General features: G+C 38.8%; 1 protein-coding gene across 1 annotated transcript in view; it reads left to right on the top strand.

Annotated features, from left to right (window-relative positions):
* The window catches only part of LOC111151954 (caveolin 1), a 35,975-nt gene extending 16,482 nt beyond the window's left edge, over nucleotides 1-19,493 (top strand). Inside the window, exon 3 of the mRNA XM_022510198.1 lies at nucleotides 17,273-19,493. Within this exon, the coding sequence (XP_022365906.1) occupies nucleotides 17,273-17,614 (342 nt within the window). The 3' untranslated portion in view covers nucleotides 17,615-19,493. The remainder of the gene's footprint in view (nucleotides 1-17,272) is intronic.
* The last annotated feature ends 645 nt before the right edge of the window (nucleotides 19,494-20,138 follow it).

Genomic DNA, 20,138 nt, shown 5'->3' with positions numbered 1-20,138 from the left:
ATGTTTCCCCTTTCTTTTGCTTGTTCTTTCTATTCTCCCCAAGAGGAAGATCATCTGGTTAGAGTGTCATCCCTATCCCCCCGTTTTCTACATGGGTTCATGGCTCAGACATACTAAGAATGGAGATAATGACATGCACTGGTTTTTCTCCTAATGGTGCAGAGGCCACAGGAAGCTTCAGTGGACCTAGGGACAGGCAGGTCTCCTTCATTTCTCCAGTGCCTGGCATAGAGAAGAGACCTCAAGTCACTAAGAAGTGCTTTACTGATGCCAATCACTCTTCGGAGCAGATGGGGAAACTGAGCCTCAAAAGAAATCTGAATTCTAGCCCTCTTTTGGACATTCAGCTCAAGTGGTAACTTGGGCCTCAGAAAAGTCACTTGGACCCATGGACAGCAGCTTCTTCACCTATAGCAATCAAGAAGTGACTACTAGATGGTCCCTAAGTTGCCTCCATTTCTAAAATTCTGTGATCTGTTTAACCATTATTCATTAAAGAGTAGAATCTTGTAAAGATGCATGAAGTCCATTCAGAGAGAATGGTGGAAGATCTCTCATCTATACTAGGTTTACTACCTTCTTCCTAGATTTTACCAATGGTCAATCTCATTCTTAATATTCAGTTTGCGGGATTTAGCTGAGTCATCTTTGAAATACTGAGCTATCAAAGGATAGCATGCAAATGCAAATATACCACAAATAAATATTTGGGATGAAAGAGATCAAGAGCTGGAGTTCATTTCCCCTTCTCAACTGTGCTCATAACTGTGTGGTACCTTTTATTGCCCTTGCCTCAAAAATGGGATTTTTGTGTTCCAAGATAGACCAGAAAATCATCTCTAAAATAGGTTACAAACATTCAGGAATCTTTTTTGTAACCAGTAAATTCCTCTTCGTTCACATAACAGAGTGCATCATTACTTACAACTTTAGTTAGAGCAATGGTCTTAAAAAGGTCTAGCTAAATAAAAAATGCTCAGACTGTCCAAGTGCTGACAATTTTCAAATCGCCGAGTTCATGTAGCTACATTTCTGAAGATCTTTCAACAGCCTATCTCTGAGGAATTGGATCAAATGACTAAGAACTACAGAGCAGAAGCACTATTACTTTGAGTCAGATTTTCCCATTAGCCAACTATAGTTTATTTCTTTCTGATCCATAAAAAATTTCAAATTTAGGGCCCTGTGTGATTTTAATCCCATCACTTAGCACCCAAGCTGTATGATTCCGAAGGTAAACATGAAGTTGTCTGAATTCCAGGCCACCTGAACATTCTTCAGGAATTCATCAGCTCCCTAAGCAAAGCTATGTCTGCATCTGTAGGTTTGAACCCAAATTTCATGAGAAGCAAAAACTAAATTGATTTTATTTCACTGTCATTAGTCACCTTTGATCACTCTTTTATCAAAGTTACTGTGACTGGGTTAGAATAAATTAATGCAATTACTAACCCTTGGACAGGATAAGACATTCAGAACTTCTTTCCTAAAGGAGATTATATCAGATTATTGCTCTTGTAAATAGAAGAAAGAGAGAAATATAACGTAGCAAATACCAGCATTCACTAATTCATTAATTAATGGAGCAAATATTAACTTAGTACTTATTATATTCCAGGGAGCTTATAGTCTAGTAACAGAAATAATCTCTCCCCACCCCCCGTCACACACACACACACACACACACACACACACACACACACACACAGAAACCATTAAATAAATGTCAGATATGCTGGATGATAAAAGCATCCAGGTGAGAAAAGGCATGGGGACCAGAAAGAAGTCTCCAAAGAAAGAACATTTAGGTTAACACATGACCAATAACTTAGAGTTAGTCAGGTGAAAAGTGATGGAAGGAGTTTTCCAAGCAAAACCAACAGCAGGTAGAAGGGCTCTAAAGCAGGGACGGGCTTGGACCATTGTCCTGAAAGAAAGTATTCAAAATTCCAGTGTACACTCAATGATTACTGATTTGGGAAGGGGCAAGAAAATTAGTTCCTCTTCCTCAACAGTTAAGGTAGTGCACCACAGAAGGATAGCACCTCTCCTTCTTAATGATTCCTGAGGAGCTTGAGCAGCCAGAGGCCATCTCCATTTCATTTGCACTGCTCCCTTTTCAGTGACCCATAACCAGCTCATCAACCCTATTCTGGCTCTGTTTCCTTGTTTAACTTGTTCCATCCTCAAAAGGTAGGTGCTTCATAAACATTGAACGAATGAATGAACTCACAAGGCCACTGTACTATAAACCAAAAGTTCCTGCAATAAATACACAAGCATTCTAGCCTATAAATATTTCTAAAATTCGAGCCCTATCTCATCACATCAATTCTGATTTTCTAGAGCAGTGGTTTTCAACCAGGAATAATTCCCCACCCACCCACCGCTAGGGGACATTTGGCAATATTTGCAGTTATTTTCAGTTGTCAGAGCTTAGGGAGTACTACTCTGGCATCTAATGGGTAGAGGACAGGGATACTGATAATCACTCTACAGTGCACAGGACAGCACGTCTACATTCACCCCAACAACAAAGAATTATCCAGTCCAAAACGCCAACAGTGCTCAGAAAAACCCCATAGTAGAGGTCAGGGGGTGTGTCTTGGGAGCCACATATGGGCTATGATTATCCTTGCTTAGACCTGACAAGAACTTTAGTTTAGATCCTTTTCTTCACTTGCCTAGCAATGTTCAAACCTGCAGAGATTTATTTTATCCATTTTCTATTTGTTTAATAAACAGACTCCAAGCACTGGAGGGAAAAATATTCCAGCAGTGAGGTAAGATGAAAGCTATTAGTAGCCCTAGTTTGACTTGACTGAATGGTAGGAAAAAACCTCTGCCATCAGGAAGTGAATTAAAGAAACTGAAAAGAAGTTGAGACTGTTTAAAAAGCTCTGGTTCAAACAAATGTCTATGCAAACCAATGGGTAGTCTGAAAATGGTGAAGACATTTCCGTTTCTTATGTCTTTGTTAGAATGGAAAGAGCTTTTGTTTTGTTTAGTGTGGTAATCATTCATATTTGTCCCATGACACACCCAGAAGTTTAAAAGAATAACACTCCCAAGTGTAAACACAGAATTCAGTGAGCAAGTGAGGCTTGCTCACTAAAGTGAGTGAATCCTTATAATGGCCTGTTTGGATAGAATGGGATTTCCATGCGTTAACCAATGCAGGATTTTTCTATTAGGAAAGAGAACTTCCACCACTTCCAAGGGCTGAAGTTACTTCTCCTCAAGGATGGCACACACACACAAGCCCCCAAGGTATTACTCCTTCCTGTTCAAGTTCAGTGTTTCAGTCTCAAGGCTCCTATCACTAGCCCTTGCGTGGCCTATTTTTACGCTGTTCACTGTTGCATGTCATTCATATGGTGACACTCAACATCAACAACTGCCACCAAATCGATACCAAAAGCCTGGAGATTTAAATAAGGAATCAAAAGATATGCAGCCTGCTTTGTACTGAGCTATCTGCAGCTAGGCACCTTTTGTGATCATAAAAATGTGAGGCCACGTGGACCGAAGAGATGGTTCCGGGTTCCTGAAGAAGGTTCAAAACCAGCTGGTTGCAGGTACACTGAAGGTGGCTTTAGATTTCTACTTGGGATCTCAGAAAAAAAAGGGTGGACAGCCTACTCAAGGAAAAAAACACTCTGGAACCCGGAAATCATCTCATCATGAAGGATAGTTTTTAGCAATTTTTCAAAGGGATGTATAATGATTTCCTGGAGCTACCTTAGCATGTATCACAAACTGGGTGGCTTAAAACAATAGAACTTTATAGTCTCATAGTTCTGGAGGCTAGATGCCCAAAATTAAGATGACACCAGGGCCATGCTCCCTCTGAAACCTATATGGGAATCCTTCTTTGTCTCTTCTTAGTTTCTGGTGGTTTGCTAGCAATCTTTGGCATTCCTTGGCTTGCAGCTGCATCACCCCAATCACAGGGCCTTCTCCCTGTGTGTCTCTTCATTACCATCTTCTTATAAGGATGCTAACCATATTGGATGAAGGGCTCACCCCATTCCAGTATGATCTCATCCTAATTACATCCATAAGACCCTGTCTCCAAATACGGTCACATTCTGAAGTACTAGGGATTAAGATTTCAACATATCTTTTTGAAGGGACACAATTCAATGCACAATAGGATGTAAACTAGGAATATATATCTTTGTTATCAAAACAGGGAAATTTAACTTAAATTTTCAAACTGTAATACAAACCCTAGGGTAATTCATACTCTCTCCTAAGAACAAAAGATGGAGAAACCTGTTGGTTACTTTCAAATGAATGAAAAAGAAGGCAAAAAGGAATTAATCTAAAGCAAAGAGGGTCCCATTACTTCATGTTGGTGTCACTTTCTGACAAATCCAGGAGCTCAGTCACCTGAGACATTTTTATCCCAAGGGCCTATTTGGTTGCCGTGTGCCTCATGTTTATAATAAACTCTAGAAGGTTGATGCATTTGATAGAGATGACCTACTCCTTCTTGTTTGCATAATGGCAGAATGCAAAATAAGCACTCACCTGCCTAAAATGATTTCAGAAATGCCAAGAGGTTCTCCTTTTCCAAAATATCTCCTCCATTCTCCCAACACTGTTAATGAAATCCCTGACACTTCCCTCTTCTCCTGGTTGGAGTGGCTGGGCCAGAAGTTCCTGGTGTAGCACTCACCATTGCCCAGGAACTGTCCCAAACATTTTGCATAATTTAAATGTTTTAGTACATGGAATAATCCTGTGAAGTAAGTACTATTTTACCAGCAATTTACAGATGAGAAACTAAGACTGAGCGGCTTAGTAGCTTATGTGAGATAGCATAGCAGAGTTGAGAGTCAAACCAAGCCCTGGTGCTATCAACCAGAGGACAGTACTGCCTCTCAAAAGTAGGGGGCAACACAGTAACTAAACTACTATTATCCCCACTCAGAAATGAATGTCAGATTTTTCAGAGCCTCTTACCTAGCATAGAATGAAGCCTAAGGCAGCCTTTGTTTCTCGAAGTCTTCTCCCCAGACTACTTGCATCAAAATGGGTGGGGAGGGGGTACAGATATCTGAACCCCACCCTTGAACCACTGATTCAGAATCCCAAGGCCCAGGAATCTGCATTTTAACAAGCATCCCCAGAAACTTCTTGAGTGGACTAATGTTGGATAACCACTGGCCCTACAGAAATGGAGTAAGATATAATGTTATGGTAAATCTAGAAAAACCAGAGAGAGAGGACAAGATAATGGGGACCTGGTAACCAATGGTCAGTCAAATGACCCAGGGATCCTGGCTATAGAGGAGCTTGGTTGCTGGGGAATGAGAGTAATGCTGAGCATGGAGGTTTGACAGCAGGACAGCCACATCCTCTGACTTGGATCACTTGCTCTGTCCTGGTGAACATCATTACTTGCTGAGTCAGGAAGGCATGTTCTATCAGTTTGGATGGGAAGCATGGGTGCAGGCAAGAAAGAGCAATCAGAACATGTGGATTCAGAAATTCCCATGTGACTCCATCTGAATGAGCAGGGTTGCAAAAACAGAATGAGAATTTTGGTGTGAGGTTAAAGAGATGTAATAGAGGGTGAAGTGAATTAAGATCTGAGAGACACAAGTCCTGTATTTGGTCCAGTCACTGATTACAACCTCCCTGAGGCTCAGTCTCCTAGTCTGTAAAATAGGGAAGACAACTCCTGCCTTGCCACTCCTCATACACATACAGGATGTGATGTCAACCCAGTGAGGCATGTAGTGTTCCATAACACTATTGTTATTGCAAGGTCTCTGTGAAAGTCTGCTGCCTCAGAATATACAGTTGACCCTTGAACTAATGGCACCCTTGTGCAGTCAAAATCCATGTATAACTTTTGACTCCCCCAAAACTTAACTACTAAGAGCCTACTGTTGACCAGGAGCTTTACCGATAACACAAATAGTTGATTAACACATATGTTGATTGTTTTATGTATTATGTACTGTATTCTTAAAATAAAGTAAGCTAGAGAAAAGACAATGCTATTAAGAAAACCATAAGGAAGAGAAAACACATTTACAGTACTGTACTGTATTTATCAGAAAAATCTGTGTATAACTGGGCCCACACAATTCAAACCCATGCTGCTGAAGGGTCAACTGTATCTACCACCCTAATACTCTGCCTTTCTCTCCACCTCTTCTTATGCTCCCTCCAGGAAAGTAAACGCAGTCAGCTATATTCATTCTGAACTACAAATTACTCGTAAGCCTCCTTTCCTGCACTGGGAACACACACACACACACAACAGGAAAACGTGCGGGGAAAAAAACAAGTTTATTCCCTCACCCTGTCCATTCCCCACTGGGGTGTTCTGCTGATCCCCTGCTTCCTTTCCGAGAGTTCATCTCACCCTCTTTTTAGGTCAGGTTTACACAATTGTATTCAGATCACTGAGGGCAAAACCCAACCAAGCAAAAGAGTCTTTAATCAATATTTTCTAAATCATCTCTCCTTAAAGGTGAAGACTTCTGAGCTTGGATTGCCCCTTTCTGTGGTGCCCAAGTCATTTAAACAATAACCAACCCTCCACTTCATTTTGATCAGAATGGTCATGGCATTGTAGGGCTATGGTAAATAAGAACATCATTTTGAATAAAATGGGATACAAAAAAATAGATAAATAAAAATGCACTTATGATAGCAGGCAAAGAATTCATAGGAGATAATATGATGGTTAGTTAAATGTTATATGTATGCCTATATCCTTCTGATGTACATTTATAGCTCTTTAAAAAAGTATACTTACTGAAGAAATATTTATTTCTAATTAATGTGTGCATAGTACTATTAGGTATCATGGAAGATACCAAGATGGGTGCAACAGACCCAGACCTCCCTTAAGTCCTAGTTTGATCCAGTCATTTATAGTAAAGTGACCTCTTTTTAGTGGGAAAATGAAAGACAATTTTCCATTCTTATTATGAAGATAACCTAGAACTTTATAAGTTTATAAAGAGAAGTAGATGTGTGAAGTTGGGCACTATAAATGTGAAGTATCATTATTCTGAGGCTTCTGTAATGTTTGGAAAGCAGAAAGAGGAAGGTCAGTCTAAAGGAAGAGACTCAAGGGTCCCAGCTAGAGGCCCAGGTCAGAGATGACAGATTTCCTCTGAATTCCTCCCCTTGTACCCCAGCCCTCTCCTCTCACTCAGAGAAGTAGATAAATACCCCCATTTTATCCTCTTCCAGCTTGAAACCCGCATTAGTAATACATTCATCTATCTCCCCTCCTCCCCCAGGAGGCAAACCTGTATTCTTTTTTTTTTTTTAAAGATTTTATTTATTTGACAGAGAGAAATCACAAGTAGGCAGAGAGGCAGGCAGAGAGAGAGGAGGAAGCAGGCTCCCCGCGGAGTAGAGAGCCCGATGCAGGGCTCGATCCCAGGACCCTGAGATCATGACCCGAGCCGAAGGCAGAGGCTTTAACCCACTGAGCCACCCAGGTGCCCCCAAACCTGTATTCTTAAGCAAGGTGAAGTTGCTTAGTACCTGCCACCCCAACGCAGCCCAAATCACCTCAGTGTTCCCGCCCCAGGTTTACATTTTTCTTAGGGCTACATAGGGATCCTCTGGGAATCCAAGTAATTGCAGGCATTCACACAATCCAGGCCTCCTCTTTTTAGTTGGTGTTGCAAGAACACTGCAGTCTTTTCCCTCAGTGGTGCTAATTTGGCCCAGTAAACACATGGGTATTGGCCCTTGCCCCTGAGAAAACACACTGACATTAGGGCAAAGTTCCTGTGTTCTGGTAACATTTAATTGTGCTAGTTCTCAACCCCCTCTCTACGCCCACACATTCACGCACATTTATTCTGTTGACTTCAAAAGCTACTCAACATGTTGGAAATATGTGTGAGAACAATGAAGGGAGCTTGTAGTTAGTCTAAACCTTCTTTCTGGATGACTGGGTTTGGTACATATGTGAAAATTTTAGAAGTACATATTTGATATTTTTAAATATACTTTTGTTTATACTGGGTTTAGAATCATGAAAATAAATCAGGATTTCTATTGCCAGTTAGTGTGTTTTCATAATAAATAAGTCATTCATCTTTGTCCAATAATACATATTTAATAGGTTTAAATTAGGAAAAGCTTTTCAGAGGGAATTTCCATTCATTATCCACCAACATCCAGATGCCATCCAGCATATGAGGAGCTTCCAGAGAGAAGCAGGAAGCAAACCAGGGCTTCAAGGCATGGAGGGAAAAGAGTAGCATAGACAAAAAGGAGTTCTTACTAGATCCAAAGGTGCAGGCATAACTCCGATTTAGTCTTTTGCATGAGAAAAGAGGAGAAATCTTGTTAAAAATACAGATTCCCCAGGTCCTGCCCCAGAGAATTTGATCTGAGAATAAAATGGGGCTGAGTTTTGCATTTTAACAAGCATCCTCTCCAGCTGATTCCTTTGCCACATGGTCCATTCTGAGAACCCCTGGGAACTGGGACCCCTATGCTAGTTCACTCATAAGTATTAAGTGTAAGAGTCCATAATTGGTGATGGACCTTCTATATGGAGCTGGCTCTTAGTCTTTGGTACATATTATAAATCCAGGCCACTTAAAGGTAAATGAATGATTGCACCATAAGTAGCCTAAAACTTTTCTAACATTCTGTTTGACGTGAATTGAAGAAAGTTGAAAATGCTCTTTCCTTTTCATATATTTCTGAATTTTGCCCCAAGACTGAAGTCTAGGATATTTATTTTGTTGTTGTTGTTGTTTATATAAATTCAATTAATTAACATCTAATGTATTCTTAGTTTTCGAGGTAGAGGTCAGTGATTCATCAGTCTCAGTGCTCATTACATCACATTCCCTCCTTAATGTCCATCACCCTGTCACCCCATCCCCTCACCTCCCTCCTCTCCAGCAACCTTCAGTTTGTTTCCTATGATTAAGAGTCTCTTATAGTTTGTCTCCCTCCCTGATTTCATCTTATTTTATTTTTCCCTCCCTTTTCCTATGATCTTGTTTTGTTTCTCAAATTCCACATGTGAGTGAGATCATAATTGTCTTTCTCTGATTGATTTATTTCACTTAGCATAACACCCTCTAGTTCCATCCATGTCATTGCAAATGGCAATATTTCATCCTTTTTGATGGCTGAGTAATACTCCTTTATATACACAACACACCACTTCTTTATCCATTCATCTGTTGATGGACATCTGGGCTCTTTCCTTAGTTTGACTATTGTGGACATTGCTGCTATAAAGTTGGGGTGCACATGCCCCTTCAGATCACTATATTTGTATCTTTGGGGTAAATACCCAGTAGTACAATTGCTGGGTCATAGGGTTGCTCTATTTTCAACTTTTGGAGGAAACTCCATACTGTTTTCCAGAGTGGCTGCACCAGCTTGCATTCCCACAAACAGTATAAGAGGGTTCCACTTTCTCGACATTTTCACCAACATCTGTCATCTGACTGGTGTGAGATAGTATCTCATGGGAATTTTGATTTGTATTTCCCTGATGCTGAGTGATGTTGACCATTTTTTCATGTGTCTGTTGGCCGTTTGTACGTCTTCTCTGGAGAAATGTCAGTTCATGTCTTCTGCCCATTTCTTGATTGGATTATTTGTTCTTTGGGTGTTGAGTTTGATAAGTTCTTTATAGATTTTGGATACTAGCCCTTTATCTGATAAGACATTTGCAAATGTCTTCTCCCATTCTTTTGGTTGTCTTTTGGTTTTGTCAACTGTTTCCTTTGCTGTGAGAAATGAAGTCCCAATAGTTCATTTTTGCCTTTGTTTGCCTTGTCTTTGGAGACATGTCCAGCAAGAAGTTGTTGTGACTGAGGTCACAAAGGTTGCTGGCTGTGTTCTCCTCTAGGATTTTGATGGATTCCTGTCTCACACTGAGGTCTTTCATCCATTTTGAGTCTATTTTTGTGTATGATGTAAGGAAATGGCCCAGTTTCATTTTTCTGCATGTGGATGTCCAATTTTCCCAACACCATTTGTTGAAGAAACTATATTTTTTCCATTGGATATTCTTTCCTGCTTTGTCAAAGACCACAGTTGACCATAGATTTGAGGGTCCTATTCTGGGTCCTCTATTCTATTCCACTGATCTATGTGTCTGTTTTTGTGCAGTCCTGAGGATTATAGTTTTGTAATAGAGATTGACCAGGATATTTATATACATTCACTGTATATAATTTTCTATAAGCATGATAATTGAATTATCTAACAGAGAAGAGAAATGAAATAGAACATAAGAAAAAAATACCTTGAAAAAAATACCTCTTTTCAAGACCTTGAAAAAAAAAATAAGAAATCATAATCAAGATAAAGATGGTTTGTTTGGGGATTGTTTTAATTATCCCTGGTGGCATTAACAAATCACCCCAAAACTCAGTGGCCTATAACAACAAATGTTTATTATCTTGTGGTATGTCAGAATTCCAAGTGTGGCTTAGCTTAGTAATTCTGGCTCAGGGCCTCTCAAGGCTGCAACCAAGGTATCAGAGCTGGAATCACTTCAAGGCTCAACTGGGAAAGGACCTACTTCCAAGCACACTCACATGGCTGGTAGCAGAATTCAGTTCCTCCCAAGCTGTTGGACTATGGGCCTCAATTTCTCAATGATTGTTGGCCAGTGCCCCCCATCAGTTCCTTACACACAGACCTCTCCATAAGGCAACTCACAGTATGGCACTGGCTTCTAGCAGGGTAAGCAAACGTGAGAGTAAGAAAGGAGCAAGGCAGATGCCACACTCTTTTGTAACCTAATTTTGGAAGTAACAACCCCATCACTCTTGCCATGTTTTATTATTTAGAACCAGATCTCTAACTCCAGCCCACAGTGAAGGGAGTATATTACATGGGGCAAGAATACCAGGAAATAGGGGAGAAGGAATCATTGGGAGCCATCCTAGATGTTACTTATCACAAATATGTTTGTCTCTTTCATAGTTAATTTATCATCCTATTTATGCTTTACTAAAATTAAATGTTAACGTAAAGCAAACATTTTGTGATACAGGTTAGAAGCATATTCTGGGAATAGAGTCTACTAGTGCTAAAAAGATACATTGAGGTTAGAAATTGAACTCAGATCTCTAAATGTGGAGATATACAACTACTATGTCAACCAACAGAAAAGACTATTAGTTATTGTATCACTTAGGAATGTTTTCTGCTGTAGGTAACTGAAAATCTGAATAGCTGTGGCTTAAAAATAAGTGTATATATGTGTTACCCAAGAAGCCCAGAGATGGCCAGCTACTGGCATTGTTTTTATAGGTTGACAATGGCAAAAGCACTACCTTTTATATTCTTGGCCTTTAAAACATGCATGTCACCTCCTTGTCACATGATGACTTCCCTACATCAAGGCAATACATAATTTAAGCAGGATAAAAGGGCAAAGGGCCACATCAAGCACCTCTGTCTCTTTTCATAAGGAAGATAAAGTTTTCCTGGAAGTCCCACCCAGCAGACTTCCATTTAGGGAGAACTGAGCCACATGTCTTCCTTAAACAAATCTCTTGCCAAGGAGACTAACACTATCCTCACAAGTCTAAACCAACCTAACTTATCTGTGAGATCAAAGGATTATTTCCATTACCTGAATAAATCAGAATTCTGTGGATGTTGGGCAGACAACACACAAGGTTTCAGTAAACACCTTGTATATTGTTAGTTATGTGCTCTATATATCTAATACATTCACAATTTCTACTAAGAGTCTAAAAAGATATTTCCACATATAAACAGAATATGCAAGCTTCATATTCTTTGAGATTCTAGTACTTTAAGTTTTCTTCTTCAAAAATAAAATGTCCAGATTTTAGGACAAAAAAAAATGACCCTGAAAACAAACAAACAAAAAACCCAAGAAACAAAAACAAACAAACAAAAAAATGACCCTGTATTTTATAAATCCTGTGTACATATAAAAAATGTTTTAAATATGGTTATGACATACTTTTAACAAGATGAAACCTTTTTAGATTTATTACCTTAGTAAAGTATTATCAAAACACAAGACGGATTGCTTTTCTTGATGTCTGTTGCTAGATTTTTGTTGATTTATGTTTCTGAAATTATAGCATCATAAGTCAATGCTACATAAAGGATTTAATGTTATTTATAAAAATCTAGTAATATAAACTGTTGATTCCTTATAAAGCATCTATTAAGACATAGAAATATCACTGAAACACATTCATGCCTTTGATCTGGAGGTCTGCATAAGGATTCTTGCCAGAAGGGCAACTTGTTCCATGGATTACAGAACAGAAAATCAATTCTTGCAGACACAGGTCAACCTCGTCTGAGACATCTCATTTTAAGAAAATAAATAACACCTGCATCTCTTGGTGTTTGTTTTTGTTTTAAATCAAATCTCTAATTCCGGGACGCCTGGGTGGCTCAGTGGGTTAAGTCGCTGCCTTTGGCTCAGGTCATGATCTCAGGGTCCTGGAATCGAGCCCCACATCGGGCTCTCTGCTCAGCGGGGAGCCTGCTTCCTCCTCTCTCTCTGCCTGCCTCTCTGCCTGCTTGTGATCTCTCTCTGTCAAATAAATAAATAAAATCTTTAAAAAAAAAAAATCTCTAATTCCTCTTCTGCTCCAAATCTAAGTGAGCAGATAAAGTTCCTGTCTAGGTAAGACATACTCATTAAGGAGTAAGAGGAATAAGTTCCTGAAGAAATGTGACTCCAGAGTGACAGTTTTAATGAGGGATAAATCAGCCAATGATGGATGTGAACAATGAACACACTGGGGATTGTCAGAGAGAGGCACCATCACTTACTCAGCAGTAGCCCTATGGGACCTCTTGAGAGCAAGATGATGTTCAAGTTCCAATGCAAACCTCTCTGTCTTTTGCAGCAGCTACAGCAGCTAGACTGACAGGGGATGTGTAGCAGACAGGAGCAGAAGAGCCCGGTAGAGTTCCTAAGCCTGAATTCTAATCCTGTGTCTGCCATACCTGGGAAGGTACCCTTGGATCCAGTCATCTGACAACCTTGGCCATTAATTTCTAAGGATTCCTTTAGCTTTAAACATCTAAGAAAATGCTGTATCAACTGTGCTTTAGGTGATGGGGAATTCTGACCTAACGCTATATGGAATGACTGATTATCTAGCAGAACTCTGTTGAGTTCAGTGCATTACCGATACATATCAAAATGTGAAACAAAGATTTTTTTTGGAATATTCCTTCCTGTTTTCTTCACCCCAGGTAGATATTCAGAAATGTTCACGTTCATACTATAAAAAGGACATTTCTTCTAACTTCAAATAGAAATAACCTTCAAGTCAATGCCTTAGAAGGTAATGAGAGACTTACAGGAGACCTGGAGATATGATTGGGGTAAATGGAGAAGGGATATGGTAAGAAAGATGTAAGTTCCTAAAGATACAGTGTTGAGCACAGAGCTAGACCTAGGCCTGGGAATCAGAAGTTAGAGTTCTAATTTCAGCTTTTCCACTGGTTCATTTGGGACCTTGAGAATGTCTGGCCCATTTTAAGCCTTCTATACCTCAGTTTCCTTATTTGCCAGTTAGAGTGAGAGTTCTTGGCTGAGTGCCCAGGATTGTGAGAACACACTGTGCAGGGCCAAGAAAATACAATCAGTACCAAAAATCCAAAACTTCCTAGTTACTAGATGTCCTAACTTAAAATGGAAAAACTATCAACAGTAATTCCTTTAATAATCAAAATGGGAATGTTTTAGGAAGCATACCTATGTGGGTCAAAATTAAGCAAGTATGACTATTATAGGGGCTTGTAACCCCAGGTATACAAAAACAAAATGAGCTCACACTTCAGGTTGAACAAGTTTCAGCTTTGCCACTTAACATTTGTGTAACCTTGAGCAATTTTTTAACTTCAAACACCACCCTCATCTATAAAATAGAAATAATGTCATGCATCTCAGAGAATTGTGGTGAAGATTGTTACAGGTGGAAATTAGTTCTTTTGAGCCATTGGTGCTTTGTGGTTGATAGTTTCTATTAAAATTCCCAATTAAAAAGCTTAGTCACCCAGAGCAAGGAATTTTTAACGCTACTATTTATTGAGCATTTACTATATTGTAATGCTCTATACCCATGTTAAGCACTTTACATAAATTATGTCCTATACTCTTCAGAAAAACCTACTACTATTACTGTTACAGAAATGGAAGTAGAAAGTAAGCTTTATTTCTGGTTCCAATGTGTTTCCTTTACATGCCTTACTTTCTTTTGCTCAGCTGCATCTAATGGGCTATACTTTTAGTAATCTCTAGCCACCTTAAATTTTCAGTACTAAAACAGCAACCAACTAACTGAATATATTTATGTAATGTTATTTTCGTCATGTTGTTGTCCACCCCTAGAGACCTGCTCTAAATTTACTTGAAGGCAGTTAAGAATTTCCAATATGTTCGTTGAAAAAATGCATTTATAGTTACACTTAAAAAAATAAAGTTGTTATCAAGAAATCTCACCCACATTCATATGTCCACAGATCTTCATTAAGGACCAAATTGCATATATGATATACATAACCTCATTGCAACATTGTCCTTAGAGACCATGTTTTGAGAATTCTTACTGTTATAAGAAAAGTAAAATTCAGCAAATTCTTTTTTGTTAATATGGTTTTTAATTGTGAAATAGTAAAATTGTCTTGGAGAAAATCTGAAAAATATTTTTCTAAAGTGATGTGGTATTGAAGAAAAAGTCAGTATCTTTCAGACCAGATTCAAAACTCAAATCCACCTCTTATCTATCTGGACAATTTATTAACATTTCTGAACCTTGAATTTTTCCTGTAAAGTGGGAGTAATCTATGAAGAGTTGATGTGAGTTAAATGAGAACAGTGTCTGATCATAATAGCAAGTCAACAAATGTTAGTAACTATCCCTCCCTAGGAAATGCATCTCAAGGCAGGCATAATTCATGTTCTGCTTTGTAAAGAGGTAGGAATACCCTAACTCCAATAATGTGCTCCCTGCCCTCCTTTGATAGTAGACTACCTTTACTTTTTAATAAAAGTGAGGTACCCTCTCCCATTGTGCACTCAGAATGAATGTTCCCATTAAAGGGCATTCATGGACCAGGACTGCTCTTCTTTTGTCTGCTCTAGTGTATTACTTTTGGCTTCACCAAATATTTTTACAAAATAAGGTCATCTTAAAAAAAAAAAAAAAAACCACTATTGGGTATCTTGAAATTGGATGAAGAAAAACCACAGGCTTTTATTCTTAATAGCTTTGGGAAAATACAGTGTCAGTACAAAACCCCATAGTGGACAATTAAGTAAAGTGCACAGAAATATTAAAGGATTGATCTGACTTGCCACATATTTCATGCAACCTTTTAAAACACACAAGTAAATGTTTTTCTCTGAGTCGAGATCTAAATAGGCAAAGAAAAGAGTTGGAATGACAATAAATCTGTTTAAAAAATGAAGTTAATTATGTAAATGAAGCATATGTAAATGAAATTACAATCATCATGCAAATGAAACATAATAGCAGAAATACCATTTTTTACATACTACCTTATTAAGGCATTGGACAATAGATCAAGAAACAGAATGTTCTAGAAAATAAACTTTTAATTATTAGTAAGCATCATGTACTTTTTCCAAAAGAAGTTTTATTGTGTTGAATCAAAGGTGGCATCCTGGCACTGAGAAGCTCCACGGTCACCCAAGACCTCATCCCCTAATCCTGAGCTTGCCTGGATTCCTGATGATGTTGGCAGTCATCAACTTGTCTAGATTTCAAACTACTGTTCTATTGGTAATTTTTTTAATCCGTGCTTCAGTTGAGATTGTATAAATCCTTCTAGAGAGATAAAAGCTCTTGCGAATTCATGGTTTAGGTAGCAGGTCTGCGGAAGAGAATGCTCTAGGGAAATGTGTCAAGTTTGCATTCTGGTCCCACCACTGCTGTTTGCTTCCTGTTAGCAAGTCACCTTCACCTCTCTAAACTTCTGTATCTTCTTTTGTAAAGGGATAACAACCCATCTTCTCAGATTGGTTTGAAACCCCAGATCATATAGAGACAATGCATGCAGAAGCACTTGGTTACTGTTAACTGCTTTGTACTGCAAATTCATTTATTTGATTACTTCCTTATGGCCACCCAAAGGGACTACTACAGGATTCACTGGTGTGCACCACTGATATTTGTATCTGTCTTTATTCAAAACTTTACTCTGTTCGTTTAATTCAAAAATGAAGCTCTCCCTTAACATGTTTTTAACTGCCTTCCTTTGTAACTTTCTTCTTGCTGTTAATGTCACCTCCGCTTTCCTTAGCTGGCAAATCAGAATCTCAAAGCTCATCTCAGGCTTTTCTCTCTCCCTAATCCTGAAGTAACCAAATCCTGTGGGGTCTTCCTTTAACATCCCTGAAATTCATTCTTTTATTTTCTTTTTCCTGGCCACAATTCCAGTTTGGGCCCGGCACCAAACTTGGGATATAACAACACTCTCTTTGCCTTGAGTTTCTTTTCTCCAGCCTATACACTGCTGTCAAATTCAACTTGATAAATGACCACATTGAGTGTGGCTGCATTCCCCCACTCTACTATCTTCAATAGACCTTCCACTGTATGCAAAATAAAATTGAGACTGGCTTCAATCAGTCTTACTAGCTGTGCCCACACAGGTCTCGCTGCCTGCGAGACTCACTGTATCACCCTTCCTTGTTCCTGGGATCTTGCTCATGCCATTTCCAAAGTACCCTCTTCCTTCTTCTCCAAATCATACCCCATTTTCCAAGCCCTGCCCAAGTCCCACCACCCCATGAAGACTTCTTGAGTCCTCACAGCTCACAGTGATCTAATTTGCTGAAGAAAGTCTACCCGTGGAGTGTTCGGGGAGTCAGCAATCAACTATGCACTAATTACCCCTCAACACCATTTGTGTAGTTGTGTTGGAATACAATTAGCTTAGGTCATGTCATTTACATTTCACTGAGCACCAAGTCTATTTATCCATGTTGCCAGGTTTTACTTAAATGCAGGAAGTTTAAAGAAACATGTGGAGAACATGTTAGAAATTTTCCTGGATTCCACCCCCAGAGATGCAGTAAGAAAGGTCCAGGTGAAGCCCAAATACCTGTTTCCAGCAAGTTCAGAGTGATGTTGATGCTGCTGAGTACTTTCAAGCATCTCACACAGAACCTGTACATTAAAGCTAATATGTATTTATGGATACTCAGTAGTGTTTTTTCCTCTTTTCTTCTATTGTAAGCTCACATTCTGTCCCTTCTTCCTTTTAGATTGATTTTGAAGATGTGATAGCGGAACCAGAAGGAACGCACAGTTTTGATGGCATCTGGAAGGCCAGCTTCACCACCTTCACTGTGACAAAATACTGGTTTTACCGCTTGCTGTCTGCCCTCTTTGGCATCCCAATGGCACTCATATGGGGCATTTACTTTGCCATTCTTTCTTTCCTGCACATCTGGGCAGTTGTACCGTGCATTAAGAGTTTCCTGATTGAGATTCAGTGCGTCAGCCGTGTGTATTCCATCTACGTCCACACCTTCTGTGACCCGTTCTTTGAGGCTGTTGGCAAAATATTCAGCAGTATTCGCATCAACATGCAGAAAGAAATATAAATGACATTTTAAGGATAGAAGTATACCTGATTCTTTTTTTTTTTTTCCTTTTAATTTTCTTGGTGCCAATTTCAAGTTTCAAGTTGCTGGTACAGCAACAGTATATGAATGAATTTTCTTGGTTCAGAACAAAGAAATCACTCAGTTTTCATAACCATTATTTGTGTCTTCTGAGCTATTTCATCTATTTTCTTTTTTTGGTGGTCTTGATTTTTAAAACCCATTTAAAATTTTTTTCCTTACATTCTTATTTGCATGTGGACCATTGTTTTATTGGCTGAGATATGGACCTATTGTTGAAAGGTAACTTGAGAGAAATATGAAGAACTGAGGAGGAAAAAAAAAAAAGAACAAACAATCTCAAGTGCCTATTCTAAAATGTTGATCATTTTATGGTAAGGGAAGAATTCCTGGCTAAGACCATTAAGTGTACAGGTATGTGGGCAGGTTTTAAGCAAACTCTTCCCCCACCATCTGAAGCATTAATAGACTGTTGCCATTCACTTTAATGATCCAACTGGATCTTTATCAAGTTAGAAAACATAATCTGCATTCACATGTTCCAACTAATGCCTTACACTTCTTGAAATTTTAACCTGTGATTCTTTCGTGCCTGAATATTTGTTATATAGATAATGAGACCTAAGTGCCTTCCTGTTCTTCACGTTTTCCTTTTCAAATAGGGTCCAACTCATCAACTTTTATTAGGTCCAGCAGCCTTCCTGAAGACCAAAATTAGAAAATCCATTCTCCACGCTTCTTTCTAGCTCTCAGAAACAGAGTTGGATGAAGTTCACGTCTGCACTTGATCACACAGCATCTTTATCAATATCAAGTATGGTGTACATCAACCCCATGAAACAAATTAAGGTGGACAAATGGGACTGAGCCCTCTCTGGGCTGACAGGAGTGGAAGCCAACTTTCCCTGCCTCTCATCAGCTGAATGAGGTCAGCATGTCTATTCAGCTTCGTTTATTTTCAAGAATAATCACGCTTTCCTGACTCCAAACTAATCCATCACTGGGGTGGTTTAGTGGCTGAACATTGTGTTCCCTTTTCAGCTGATCAGTGGGCCTCCGGGGAAGGGCTCATAAAATGGAGGCCATTGTGAGACTGTCAGAGTTGTTGCAAATGTGACCCCCTTCAAAGTAAAGCACTTGTAACTGTCTGTTATGCTGTGACACACAGCCCCTCCCCCTGCCAGGAGCTTTGGACCTAATCCAAGCATCACTTTGCTCAGAAAGAAGACGGGGAGGAGGCAGTAATAAAAGATTGAGGTAATTTTGCTGGAATAAATTCAAATTCTTCTGAACTCAAACTGAGGAATTTCACCTGTAAACCTGAGTCATACAGAAAGCTGCCTGGTACATCTAAAAGCTTTTTATTCCTCCTGCTCATATTAAGAGTCTGACCTTGGGGACATTACTTTTAACCTTCAGTTATATGCTTTTATTTTTATTTTCATACACCTATTGGAACTCTGCTTGATTTTATTTTTCATCTCTTCTAGATTTCCTGACACTTTAATTATCAACCTGTTACCTACGTTTAAGTTTTGCATTTAAAACAGACACTGGCATGGACATAGTTTTACTTTTAAACTGTGTACATAACTAAAAATATAGTATATTTGCATACTTCTTAAGTGTAAAGATATTTTTATCTTTATATGAGGAAAATCACTTGGGAAATTGCTGTGTGATTCAATCTGTAAACTGTGTATCCCAAGACATGTCTGTTCTATTCCCTCATGCAAATCAATTGCTGGTCTAAAGATTGCTGAAATTTTATATGCTTACTGATATATTTTACACTTTTTTATCTTGCATGTCCTGTAAAGGTTACAACCCTGCACAATAAAAATGTTTAACAGTTCAACAGTCAGCTTCATTATTTTACCCCAGAACTGGTGTGTATGTCAGTGTCTGTGTTTGTGTGTGGTGAGCACGTACATAGTGTGTGTATGTATTTGTAGTATGGTTATGGGAGGTAATGGTCTTACACTTGTCAGTTATTGCAAAGTGGGATTAGGTGGGATCTTTGTTCTAAGGCCATCACCATGCATGTTACCTCAGATAAAAGTTATAATTAATAAGAATTTATTTAACAGTTTACCCAATGCTTTATTTAAGTTTTTATTTAAATTCCAGTAAGTTAATATACAATGTAATATTAGTTTCAGGTATATGACACAGTGATTCAACACCTGCATATAACACCCAGTGTTAATCACAAGTGCACTCCTTAATCTCCATCATCTATGTAATCCATTTCCCCAAACACCCTATGTGTCATCTAATCTGAGCCTCCAACAACTTTGTGTGATGGATATTAATATTCTCATTTGGTAAGGAAAACAGCCAGGGGCTAATGCTTTGAAATTTGCAATGTCTTAACTGGGATTTTTTTTTTTTAAGAGGTAGGTGTATTTTTGGCCTTGGCTAAGTTTACATTCAGAACTTCTGTATTAGTCAGGGTTCTAGAGAGAAGCAGAACCAATAAGAAATATATTGATTCTTCATA

Source organism: Enhydra lutris, unplaced genomic scaffold (genome assembly GCF_002288905.1).
Source record: "Enhydra lutris kenyoni isolate GAN:26980312 unplaced genomic scaffold, ASM228890v2 scaffoldscaffold27, whole genome shotgun sequence".
Classification (NCBI taxonomy): Eukaryota; Metazoa; Chordata; class Mammalia; order Carnivora; family Mustelidae; genus Enhydra; species Enhydra lutris.
This window is presented reverse-complemented; position numbering and strand designations above follow the sequence as displayed.